The 13,600-nt window shown below is 43.3% G+C and overlaps 1 protein-coding gene across 2 annotated transcripts in view; it reads left to right on the top strand.

Annotated features, from left to right (window-relative positions):
* The first annotated feature begins 422 nt into the window (after nt 1–422).
* Nucleotides 423–13,600, top strand: part of SVOPL (SVOP like) — a 30,025-nt gene continuing 16,847 nt past the window's right edge. Inside the window, exons 1-7 of one of the 2 annotated variants that reach the window (XM_030544232.1) lie at nt 423–712; nt 5,210–5,350; nt 6,337–6,428; nt 7,398–7,496; nt 8,198–8,269; nt 9,180–9,304; nt 13,039–13,102. In XM_030544232.1, coding sequence (XP_030400092.1) covers nt 5,272–5,350; nt 6,337–6,428; nt 7,398–7,496; nt 8,198–8,269; nt 9,180–9,304; nt 13,039–13,102 — 531 coding nt within the window. In that variant the 5' untranslated portion in view covers nt 423–712; nt 5,210–5,271. Of the gene's footprint in view, nt 713–5,209; nt 5,351–6,336; nt 6,429–7,397; nt 7,497–8,197; nt 8,270–9,179; nt 9,305–13,038; nt 13,103–13,600 lie in introns of those variants that run through there. The other variant, XM_030544236.1, reaches the window with a different exon arrangement.

Below are 13,600 nucleotides of genomic sequence, written 5' to 3'. Positions count from 1 at the left end.
GTCAGGAACCTTGTGAGTTTTCATCTTCTTCTGTAGCATGGGGCCTGATTTTCCTGCTGGGATCATCTGGGCAGATCTCACCAAATCAATTACCTGCCACTGCAGGGACCTTGGGCATAGGTGACACCTTGGTCTCTCCTGTTCTCTGTCTGTGGAACACAACAGTTTAGTTTTCTGAGGAGTTAAAATTGCTTTAATCTAACCCAAATTATTAAACTCAATATAGGGGTAACTGTGTGAAATGTAATGGCCTGTGATATGCAGGTAGTCAGATTAGATGATCTAATGATCTCTTCTGGTGTTAGATGCTATGAAATTATGGGTTGGTGTTGCCCTTTTAAGAGGGGACAGGTGAAATATTGTCATGGAGGAGGCGTAGCTTAAGGACATTAACCTGCATATTTTAGTGTAAATTCCTTAAAACCATTTTCTGGAAGCACAGAGTGAATTGACCTATTAAGATACGGTAAATGCAGCAACTTACTTTGGAAAGGAATGAGGAAGTTTTGAAGCCCTTCATTTAAAACCCAGACAAGCCAGAGTTGAAAGATTTAAAGGGGGAAGTGTTTACCTCTGGCTAGGAAGAAAAGTAATTTATGGAAGCTGGCCCCAAAAGCAGCTATGCAGCTCATGCAATAAAATGAAAAGAGCGGAATATTTAAAACTGTAAATGAGGAAAGAGACATTTTCCCAAGTTTGAGATCTTTCCAAGGTAAGAAACTTTCACTCAACGATCAAAAACAAGTCCTGTCTAGGTGTGGTGGGGTTGTTTGAATGTTTGTGCTTCAGAGTTGTGTGTTTTTCTATGATGGAGACTAACTTATCCAAAGGCCGGGTGAGCAGTGCTGTATTTCCTATACCTGCCACCTATGCCCCTAGCTCCACTGCTGAGAAAGCCTGCCAGGGTTCTCGTTGTGGGGCATTTAATCTTTCTGTGTTATCTCTGTACCACTGAACGTATCACTCAGGCTGCTCCCTTTAGCTAATGCATTGTTGTGGTGGTGCTGGTTATTAACGTATCACTTATACAGCACTTAATGGTTGCAAAGTGACTTGCAATTATTAATCAATTAACCCTTGTGACAGCCTCAGGAAGGACAGAAGACTCTAGCTCTTGTACCAGGGCAAAAAAGTTTGGAAATGTTTAGGGTGAGCAAGTCTGCACTATTAGTAAGAGGTATAGGAAGATTTCTTGGAATTATTCACATATGGATAAAGATTTCACACTCAGCTCACCCAAACTTGGGATGCCACTTGTGCAGGGAAAGCCCCTGGGGGGCTGGGCCAGTTTGTTTACTTGCCCTATCTGCAGATCCGGCTGATTGCGGCTCCTGGCCAACGGGGGCTGCTGGAAGCGGCACAAGCCCAGGGATGTGCTGGCTGCCATTTCCAGCAGCTCCTATTGGCTTGGAGCAGTGAACCACGGCCAGTGGGAGCCGCGATCGGCCAGACCTGCGGACCCGGCAGGCAAACCAACCAGCTGAGCCCAAAAGGGGCTTTTCTGACACAAGCAGCATCCCAAGTTTGGGAACCACTGCTCTAGACATAAAAGCTGTTGTAAGGCACATAGTACTATAGACATTTGCAGTATATAGTGTCTTTCATGATGCATCCAGTACAAGACACCATATGGAGAGAGAGATGAACATACAGGGCATGTTTCTGTGCTGCTGCTCCTTTGTAGATGTGAGGCCGGGGGCTTTTTCTCTTGACCACCACAGTGGCACTGCAAAGGATCTATCAGCGTATTTATCTGTCAGCATATTTATCTGTGAAGCATGCAGCCAGTGTGGGAGCACTAGCGAGTGACTAAAAAAAGGTAGAGCCTTCTGTTAACATTGATTTGCCAAATGTTTTCTCTGTGCTACCCTCGATTTAGGGTCCTGGTGGGCACCTAACTATCAAACTGTCTGAATCAGCATATGAAGTGTGGTTGTAGCCATGTCGGTCCCAGAATATTAGACAGGTGAGGTGGGTGAGATAATCTTGTTTATTGGACCAACTTCTGCTGGTGAGAGAGAAGCTTTTGAAGCGCATGGAACTCTTCTGCAGATCTGGGGAAGGCATGCCAGACCTCACTGGGAGTACGTTTCCCAGCCCTGAGGCAGAGCTCAGTGTGGCTCCAAAACTTGTCTCTCTCATCAGCAGAAGTTGGTCCGACAAACGATATTACCTCACCCTTCTCTGATTTTCCTTTCACTTCTGCAGGCTTTGGATCAGGACCTTACCAGCTCCCATCTCTCTCTCCTTTCATCTGATCTAGTTAGCTGCCTTCCAGCCCCTACCCTCCACCACAAACACTATAATAATAATCATCACTTCACTGCATCAAAGCCAGCTCTGGTTTGGCATACAGCAGCTTTTCAGCAGTGCACAGCAATATTAGGGCAGGAAGTATCAACAGAGTTGTTTAGGATAAATGAGTCTCTAGCATTTATAGTTGTGAAGAAGACCATTCAAACCTGGCACGAAGCATTTTCTCTTTCCAAAGGCTCTTCTAGATAAGCCATTTTAGTCACAATTTATATTGTTTCTACTTATAAATGGTTAAGAATTGCGAATCGACGGTATAAGCATATTACAGATGTGAGTAACGTGTTGTGGACAGTTATAAACACCTCAGAGGGAGATGTTATAAGCTATACAATAAGCAGCCTATTGACCCGTAGGACTCTAACAATCTATAACAAAGATTCTGTAATCTAAAACATCTATTAATCGATGATTAACCCTTTCAAAATACACCTCAGTGTAAAGTGTTGACCTAATTTTGAATGTTTCCAGAATTCAATCTTTGTTCAGTGTTTGTGTTTCCCAGTGTTGACATTTTACATCTTTTTTAAAATGTTGCAGTTCATTTTTTCATCTCAAACTCTGACTCTCTTCAAACTATTTTCTTTTCTGATTTGGCCTTTTGGTCTCCATCTATTTTTGCCTTCTGTGTTCAACCCTCTCTGTCAACATTTCTCTCCTCCATTGCCTCTCTCCCTTTGCTAGGCCAACTGGGATGGGAAACAGCACATTGGTCCTGCGCCTGGAAGTGGAATGTGTTTGAGGGTGACTGAGTGTCACCCTCCAGGGGCCCAACCGAACTCCCACTGACGTAAAAAAGAGAGCCTTCCATTGACTTCACTGGGAGTTGGACCCACATCCCAAATGCAGGCGAGCTCACAGCCCAGCAGCATTAGTGAAAACACCAAGCTTCAACTCCCCAGCCAGCGGAGGAGATCTGTGATTGCCTCTGTTACAATCCAGACCTTTTGGATCTGTTTCCCTACTCCTGAGACAGCAGAATGTGAGATGGGGGTTAAAACTGTTTGAGGAAGCTGGGTAAAAGAACCTCCTGATGTTATTGTCATTGAGGAGCGACATCAACAACGGGCAGTGTTTTGCTGGTTATATAATAGGGGTTTAGGTTGCACAGAATACACTGGCACTATTGTTCTCAGGCAGCATACGAAGGGCTTAAGAAAGAGTGCTTAGGAGCACAGATGCGCGATCCCCTTTGATATTTGTGCAGGGTGTTCCAACCTGCTTGGCTTAATTTCAAAACATGATATAACAATGATTAGCAATTAGAGAGCTCATTATGTCTTTAAAAGAGCTTAGCCAGCAGGAAGTAATCTCCACAACATTCCTGTGAGGTAGGCATTGTCCCCTTTTTACAGACACATGGAAGATTTAAGGCCTAACTCCCTTAGGCATCTTTGCAAATCCCAGCCTCAACAGCTGTCTTCACCCCAAGAAGTCCTTTCAGTGTAAGGTCAAGGGTGCCGCTGGTGGCTGGAGGGGGACAGTGTTAAGGTAGCTTGCATTGCTGCTGCCCATGCTAATCCCCATTGCGTGCAGAGAAAGAGGATGGCAATCCCTAATGTTGTCCGTCTGGGCCTTTCCCCAACACTGCTGGTACCTCAAGTGAAACCCAATGTGGATCTGTTTCTGAGGAAACAGGAAACGCAGGCAGAATTCCAAGTCAAAGGAGTCCCACACAACAGCACAACCTTCTTTCCTACATTCTCAGTGCATGTGTGTAATGAGGAACCTGCCCCTACTTGGACTTCGTCTGGAGCTGTGCTCTCATTTGTGTCACACGAGAGTCTCCCCTAAGCAGGAGGTGGCTCTTTTGCCAGCCAGGGTGGAAAATGTTTTTGTTGCATCCTCACTCCTCTTCCAAACAGCCAAGGAAAAAAACCAAAAACACCTGAGGATCACAGTGGCACAGCATTCCCTGGAAGTTGGCGCCTAAGGCAACTGCCCTTCTTAACACCCCCCCCCCCCGAACCAGACCTGCGGCTAAGAGTGAGTAGCAGAACTGCGCAGCGGAGGGAAATTTCACTTTGTGAAGGATTTGGGGTTTTCTAAATTGGGCTTTGTTCTGCAGCAGAGCAAAACCAGAAAATTTCAAAATTCTCCATGAAGGAAAATTCTGAAACATTTTGTTTTTTGTTTTCAAGTCAGTTTTTGACACTTTAAATGTTTTGTATGCATCATAACATGTACTATAATACAAAATTCAAATGAAAAGCCCTTTTGTAATGAAAAATGTAAATGTTCCATTACAAAAACGTGAAAATAGGTTGTTTAAATGTTGTTGGAATTTTTTCCAGTTTTCTTCCAAAACAAAGTTCTGGTGAAATCAACCTGATTCAGTGAAGCATTTAGATTTTGGTGCAAACACACTCCGTCTCTCCATGAAGAGAGAGGCTATTACTACGCTAAGGAAAATGTTGGAAAGTCAACATTCATACAGTTTCCCATTTAAGTTACCTGAGTCCTTCCTTGCCTTCTTTTCCTTGAGTGAACACAAACCCACAGCATGCTAGGCACCCTGCAGACAATGACTTCTGCTCATATAGCACCTTTCACTTGAGGATCTCAAATCTCTTTACAAATGTTGATTAAAAAGCCTCCACAATACCCCACGAAGGTATATGAGTGTTAGCCAACCTGTTTTAGTAGCTTCATTGGACTTTTCATGGCTAGACCAGGGTGGAGATTGACCTTTGCCAATTTGAATCAATTGTCCTGTGACAACCTTTCTAATTTTTTATCTAAACACACACCAAGAGGAGGGAGGTGGGAACCCTTAACATTTCCTATTAGCATTCTCTGACACTAAGAGAGTTTAAACTGCCCTTACTTCCACCAGTCTTGCATTAGAAATTGCTTGATGGCTCATTATTAAGACAGGGTTGTGACTATCTTGTAGGTTGGAAAGTGAAATCAAAGAAATCTCCATTGTCATCTTTGGGAACCCAACGAGAGCTGAAGATGGCCACCGAGCAAAAAGAAGTATCAAATGCCATTGGCCTGGAGGAAATAGGCACTGAGGCGCAAGAACCCAAGAAAGGTTGGTTCACATAAGCTGGACTGAGGGTGGTGCTTGTCACCTCTCAGTAAGGTGGGGCAGTCTGGCCCTGGTTGGGGTTGGCTGTGGCTTCCCCAGCCCGCCCTGCACTTCTCCCACATAGAGCCCTACCACTTGCATACGTGATGAGCAAGTGTCTGCTGGGATAAATAGCCAGCCCTCTGGATGCTACTCTGTGATAGCAACTAAGCAAGATAATTTTACCCTAATATAGTTTAAAGGTAGATTTTAACACTTTCTATTAAGCTTATTTTAAAGCAATTTATGCAAGGAAAGCTTGGGCCCACTCCTCAGCTGTGCCATGCTTATGCTGAAGATTGAAAAGTAAAGTTGGCACTAACCTCTTCAGCAGCTGACCTGACCTACAGCACAGGTTAGAGCAGTCGGCTTGTAACAGTCATCTGGGGCCCTTAAAATAACAAGGATTACTGAGCTGCAGTGAGCTCTGGCTTCCTCCCATTCTGAAATGCCAGCTGTGCTGGGGAAAGTACTATTATCCCAGCTATTACAGTTGGGAAACAGAGGCCCACAGAGAGTGACTTGCCCACAGTCACACCGGAAATCTGTGGTAGAGATGGGAAATGACCCCAGGGCTCCAGCATCCCAGTACAGTTCTCTAACCCTAAACCATTCATTCTTCCTTGGTCTATCCAACACATACAATAGCTCAGAATACTATATGAAAAGCACTGGATGATAGACCTCTTTCTTCCTTCCATTTACGTTCTGTATCATCACTGTTATCCATCATGTTTTGATTTTATCTCTCTCTCTTATTTTGTTGAATCTCTAAAGTGCCCAGCTTCTAGGGGCTCTAGTGCTGCTTAGTTGAAATAACATCTTGGGCACAGATGGAGTTTCCAACAGCTTTCCTGCCATTACACAATAACAAAAAGTGGTTCTGTTTTGCAAGGATGTACTTAGGGGGTGATCTCAGTTCTAACACTCTCTTTCTCTTTGATGTTTAGAGCAGAAGACATTTACAGTGGAAGAGGCTGTGGAAACCATCGGGTTTGGGCGGTTTCATATAGCGCTTTTCCTGATCATGGGCAGTACTGGTGTAGGTTTTCATTGTCTACTAACTTGAGTCTAAAAATCCTATTACAGGATCCATATTAATGTGAAGCAGAATTTATAGATTCTAGGCTCACTTCTCACCCCACCTATCACTCACTATTGACTTAACTGGGTGTACATGGGTCAGCATTTGCCATTCTTCATTCCCTTTCCTTTCTTCTTTGTGTAACAAGCAATCCTGAAAAACATGGAAACACCACAGTCGTCACCTGGGCTCAGACCTGAGAGTGACTGCACTGAAAATGTTATAATTTGAGCTAAAAGAGTGGCTCCCTTAGCTATGAGTAAATAGCAGGCTCTTATCTTTCCTGCTGCCAGCCACTAGTGGGCGACATGGTCACATGCATTAAACCAACATAGTACAATTGCACTTCCCAGCCAAGATTTTCAAAAGTGGGTATCGAGTTAAAACTCTTAAATTCATAGTTAGACGCTGAGAGAAGTAGCTTGATTTTTTCAAGAGTCTGAAGGACAAAGCAGCCTCCACCAATACACGTGGGCAGGGAGAGAGGACCCTGAGAAGCTTCCCCCTGAACTCCTCCCCCATGTTTCCAAGAGTTCCCAACTTTCTGGTCAAGACAAAGACTGGGTCCTCCAGCAGGCCTTGTAAATGGTTATATTCTCTGAGTCCAGTACCACACTAACTGTTCTTTGAAGGACCGAGATTCCAACCGATGTGGGAGGGAGGTACATTGCAGAGGTAGTGGGTATACTCCATATCAGGGGCTGAGGGAGATGCCAGTTCCATGATTCCTTTATTTCTGCCTGCAGAATACTCCAGGTTGGTTCTGGAAAGTGTGCGTGTACTGTTCCAAATGCATGGCCTGAATTTTGGTCACCAGGATTTCAGTCCCTAGCATGACTGGGATTCTTTTCCCCAACATGCAAAGGAATTGTTCACTGTGCTGACACTGGAATCAGACTTTGCTAATGTGCATGTTTGTTCTTGAAGGTAGTAGAAGCCATGGAGATCATGCTAATAGCTGTTGTTTCTCCACTCATCCGTTGTGAGTGGCAACTTAATGACTGGCAGGTGGCTTTAGTAACAACGGTACGTGGCATTTATAACCCCTTAAGCTTATACTCTGTTAACATCGCCAGGGGAAGGAGCTGTTTGGTTTAGTTTAAATGCAAATTTGACCAGACCAGAAGATGCTCAAATGCTATGGGGAAAAGGGACAAGATGCTCAAGCTATGGAGAAAAGGGACATATGAGTACTCAGAAAATTGTCACCTAATATATACTAATTTTAGTTATTTATAGACTTTTCCACAGGGCAGTATCTGAACCCATCACAGATGTTAATGAATTTAATCTCCCAACAGCCCTTTGAGGGAGGGACATGTTATCATCATTTTACAACTGTGGAAACTGAGGCAAAAAGAATAACTGAATATCCCAAAATCACACAACAAGCATGTGGCACAGTCAAGGTTAGAATCCAGATCTTCTGAGTTCAGTGCCTTCATCACAAGACCATCCTCTCCCTCTTAAAGATTTGTTGTAGTTTATCCGAAGTATCAGTCCCAGGACTGAAATAGAAGTGGATGCTACAGCTCTGGATTAAGACAGTTTGGGCAAGCTGTGAATGGGAAACCTGACCATGTACATGGCTCAAGTCACAGTTATTAATCCCTCTGTTTCAGGTGTATTAAGTTCAACCACGCATTTAAGAGCAGTGTCACATAATAGGTACAAGGTGTGGAAAAACCCTTGCTCATTAACCAAGGCAATGTTTTAATCCCTTTTAGATGGTGTTTTTTGGCTATATGATATTCAGTATACTCTTTGGACTCTTAGCTGACAGATATGGCCGCTGGAAGGTAAGTGAAAGTTCTGGAGCATTCCATTTGAGGCGCTTTTGACAACAGAGCCAGGCCTGATGGCAGAACATAATAACAACAAGGTTAGCACTGACACAGATGTTACACCTTTAACCACATCACCGAATCAATCTTTGTGAGGGGGCTATTGTTGTTGATGTCCCCCTTTACATACACACTTGTCCAGGGCTGCACAGTGAATCAATGGCAGGGCTGGGATAAGAATTTAGGAAATTTTCAAACATGGGTTCCTACAGGTAAGCCTCTGAAACATGGTGGGTGCCATTAGATGGCTCGCAGACTATTTAAAGGGATACTATCCTATTCCTAAGCACTCCACATCCCAGTGTTAGAACTGGTTCAGAAAGCAGAGCTCTTGTGTCTCTCGCAGTGGGCAGCCAGACTATATGACAATGAGTGCTTGTGACAGAGAGTATAGTATTTGCACTGCAGTTGGTTGTTGGAAGGGTTCAGAAACATCCAAAGGTTTATGGATCCTTGGTCCCTTTCATTTGCCCTTGAGCTTGATCTAAAGCCCTTCAAAAGCCTGCTCTTGGATCAGGGTCTTTCAAGAGGTCAGTGTGGAAGAATGGGGCCAACTGAGCTGTAGGTGGCGCTAACTAAGGAGGAACACTGGCCCACCTCTATTTATTTAAAGAGTCTCTTGGGCTACATCTTTGCTACAGCACTTGCAGCTGCACTGCTGGTTGTGATGATGCTCCTATCAGCTTGATAACTCCTGCCTCTAAAGTAACCTGTAGTGTAGACAAAGTCTCAGAGACTGATGCTTTGAATTTCCATTTGGGGTCAGCTGATCTGTGCTTTATTTATGCCCCAAGTCCGCAAAATATTCAATCCTATGCTTGAAGTGCTGTCCTGAACAGGGATGTTTTCTAATCTTCCCTTCCAGATTCTGCTGATCTCTTTCTTATGGGGGGCCTATTTCTCCTTGCTGACATCATTTTCCCCATCGTACATCTGGTTCGTTTTCCTCCGGGCTATGGTAGGATGCGGTGTGTCAGGCCACGCACAAGGGTAACGTACTTTGAGCACTGTAGCACTGGAAGCAATAGGCAAATAGAAATCAAGAACTCCTTTTAAGGGGAGGAAATCAGCTGAAGTCTCCCCATGTCTCATGTGATTAAGTGTCACATTTAGTAAGTAGTAGAGCTGGTTGCATGAGGAATGTGTGTGGAAAAAATAAATTCTCATTTTATGCCAAAGAAGAGGTCATTGAAATTTTCCAGCCAGTGTAAGCAAGTGAAAAACTTACTGGCAAGCTGGCTAATGTGCCCTTTTTCTCAAGGGCAAAGAGGAAAAGCCCTATAGTACTTGGTTAGCCCTCGTAGCCAGACTAGAATGCACTTTGAATTGATATAATTTTATTAGACTCAGTCTGTTAAAAGTGATAACACAGTTCTATTAAACTGTAGTGCTCTGCAGATTACGAGTTCAATCCACAGCATCCTGGGGCTAGTAGAGGCTGGATGCTTCATAAAGTTTAAGGCCAGAAGGGACCATTACATCATCAAATCTGACTTCCTGTATATATCAGGAGATAGAATTTCCCCCATTTCCCCCTGTATTTAGCCCATGGAGTGATGTGGAAGCAGTTTATTTCACCTCAGGCAGGCAAGGGCAATCATGAGGAGTAGACAGTCAACCAGGGACTTCTTGAGAGGGCTGAGAATAAAGGGGAAATGAGGGAAAATTCCCCCATCCACTTTACCAGAATTTCAAGGAACCCTTCTGAACATAGCTTTAAGTTACATTCCCAAAGTTCTAAACAATCTAGATTAGAGCGGGGCAGCTAGTTTACACTAAATGAATGACAATGGCTTATCAAATGGTATATGTGGAGTAATTGTAGCTGTGTCAGTGCCAGAATATTAGAGAGATAAGGTGGGTGAGATAATTCCTTTTTTTGGACTAACTACTGGTGGTGAGAGAGACAAGTTTTTGAGCTACACAAAGCTCTTCCTCAGGACTTTGGTTATGGCTACACTACAGTTTAAGTGAGAATAAGCTATCCCCCGTGAGTGATGTAAGTTACTCTGACCTAAGTGCCGGTGTGGACAGTGCTCCGTCAGCATAAGAGCTTCTCCCTCATAGCTAGCACTGCTCATGGGGGCCGGAGTAATTAAGTCAACGGGTTAGCCGCCTTCTTCTGTTGGCATAGAGCATGTGCACTACAGCTGGACCGCTGTAAGCTCTGTAATGTAGCCTTAACTTTTCTCACGTCTATCAGGCCCAAGAAAAGAGATTGTCTCACCCATCTTGTCTCTCTCATGGCTTATTAAACCCATTAGATAAGGGACAAATAAACAGGTAATAAATGTGCACATGTTACTTTGCAGTAAACAAAAAAAAAATCAACACAATTCTGTTTTGATAATGGAATGTTTTACGAGCGTAGTACCTTTGTATTGAAATGTAAATGCAGTGCCTACTTGGAAACCGCAACATTAAGTGTTACATAGTCTGTGTTGTAGAGAACACTTTCAGCACTTCCTCTTCAAAAAAAGCCTTTACGCTGTAACACTGACACTCACAACACTGACAGCCCTTCTACTCCTAACCCCCAACCAACCAAGAACAACAAAAGAAGAAAAAGAGGGGAAACTAACTAAATCCTAAAAATGTAAACAAAACCTCTACCGCAAGTACAGTTTTTACTCAGAAAAGGTAGAAGTACTAGAGATTACATGAAATCCACAGTGGAATTTGCTGTTGCTATTCTTTTTTGTGGAAGGCGCTCAGATGAGATGCGGTGTAAAACCTGAGAGCGAGAGAGAGAGACTTTACATATTTCAGTCTTTCCCCACTAAATGGATATTAGATACCCACCCTGTGCTTTCCTTCCTGAAAATCTCAGCATGGAAAGTGAGATTAAAGGCGCATGAATTCTACAAGAATTAAACACATGGGAGTCAATGCAAATAAAAAAGCTAAAGACAAGAGCTGTCCAGGTCACCTGTTGTGGTGTGTTCTGTTGTTGGAAGCCTGGATTCACTCCCAGTTCCCAGGCAGGGGTTGGAAGCGGAGCTGGTCAATATTTTTTCAGCCCAACCATTTTCCCACTAAAAAATGAAGTTTTGTCAAAAATGAAAATTTTCATAGGATAATGTAATTTTTGATTATTGCTTTAATTGTTTTGACAGGAAATTTTGAAATAAAGCAAAACATTTGATTTCAAATTGAAATTCTTATTTGGTTGGGTTTTTCAAAAACTGAAACATTTTCAAAAATTTAAAATTTCAGATTTTGGGGTTTTTTTCTTCCCCTTCCCCATCCTTTTTCACCACTGAATGTAATAGCTGAATGATGTATGGCGGGTTTTTTTCCCATCACTTTTTCCGGCTTGGTTTGGTTTGGTTTGGGTTTTTTTCTCCCTCCATTTTCTCCCACTGGAACTTTCTGCAACATATTCAATTCTGGAAAAGTAAGAGTGGCAAAAGGAAAAATAAAACTCTGTGACTTTTTCAAAGGGGGGAGGGATAGCTCAGTGGTTTGAGCATTGGCCTGCTGAACCCATTCTTGTGAGTTCAGTCCTTGAGGGGGCCACTTAGGGATCTAGGGCAAAATCAGTACTTGGTTCTGCTAGTGAAGGCAGGGGTTAGACTCAATGACCTTTCAAGGTCCCTTCCAGTTCTAGGAGATTGGTATAGCTCCAATTATTTTTTTTTCCTAAAAGTTATGGTGGGAAGAAAAAAAAGTGAAGAACCCCTTCCCACACACACATTATTCCTTTTTCCGCACTCAGTGGCAAAAGGGAAAAAAAGGAAAGAAGGGAAGGAATGTAAATTAAAAATATTGAAAATTCAAAATTTTTTGAAAAAAAAATTCACTAAAGATTTTATGGAAAAGCTATTTCATTTCAAACCCTGCAACATGGAAACAATTTGTCATTTCCCCTCTCCCTCCCTCCCTTTTTCCCCCATCTCTCTCTGGTAGTGCTAGGCTGCAGGGCACTTGGACCTTGGGAAAGAAACAGTGCCCTGCAGAGGTAGCTATTCTCAACCAGGGACACTGCTGGCCGGGTAGTGAACAGATTGACGAATTGCAAAGCGGCTTCAATACAATGTGAAAGGTTTTGACTCATCTCCAGGCTCTGGGTATAGGCAGGGAAAGAGAGAAGCCCCTTGGGATACCTAACCAAAACCAGCCTTTCTTTAACTTCACATCACACAGAGTACATAGCATTTAAACATGGAGTTCAAACAGCCCCACAGATCCTTCCCTTAGAGGTGTGAATGATGCAAAGTGCCAGCACTCAGATTCTTGTATCCTGAGATTATGTCCTCAAGTGTACTACTGGATTGACATTACATAGCCTCCTTGTCCCTGTGGGCAGATATTTGTGCAGCATGTCATGTTAAACTGGGTTGATATTTGGCAGCAATCTTTGCTGCAGGAGCAGTAACATTACAGGATCGCTGATATGGAGGAGACGACACGCTCTGTCAAAGGATCAGGGCCTCTTCACTGAATTACAAGCTTAGGGTCAAACCCTCATCAGCTGTAAATGGACACAGTTCCAGTGAAGTCAGTTGAGTTACACCCATTTACTTCAACTGAGGATCTGGCTCTATGAATGCAATGAGTCATGCTCACAAATGCTATGCACATTTACTTGTTCGGCACACGATTTTCAATTGCTAGCAGTGAAAGAGCTACTATAATTCTATTGACTGACAGTGGAGTCTAAGATTGACTGAGCTGGCATTTCAGCTGCATGCAAAATCTCACTCTCTGCATTTTTTTTTCAGACTTATCATAAAAACTGAATTCTTGCCTACAAAATACCGAGGGTATATGTTGCCCTTATCGCAGGTAAGATAAAATTCATTACAGCCCAGAGTTCCAGATTTCCTGTGTCTGGCTCAGAAAGCAGAATTCTAGCCAGTTTTAATGTGGTCCACTATATCTGAATATGTATTACACGCAGTGAGGGCATCTCATTCTCAGCGTGTGTCACAGTGAACACTGCCTTATTAAACATGTGCACGGATGTGCAGAAGAAAAGCAATTTCTTTTCTGATAATTGGCTGCTCTGTACATGGCATTGAGACATTGATTGACAGTTGACATCCAGCCTTTTGGTTGCCATGTTGATAAATGCGTCCATTGCCTGTTCTAACAGTATCACCCCTGACAGGCTGTCAGTCAGGAGCTGGGTCAGTCGCTCAATCTCATTTCAAGATAATAGCACATACAGCAGCTAAAAATTGAAACAGAAATGTGCTCCACGCCAGTAGACTGGACTCCGTCTGTCTGGAAGCAATTTTCAGTACTCAAACTGGGGCTGGCCCAGGACAAATAAATCAGCAC

Source organism: Gopherus evgoodei, chromosome 1, assembly GCF_007399415.2.
Source record: "Gopherus evgoodei ecotype Sinaloan lineage chromosome 1, rGopEvg1_v1.p, whole genome shotgun sequence".
Lineage (NCBI taxonomy): Eukaryota > Metazoa > Chordata > Testudines > Testudinidae > Gopherus > Gopherus evgoodei.
The sequence above is the reverse complement of the archived record's forward strand: the minus strand, read 5'-3'. Positions and strand labels throughout refer to the sequence as shown.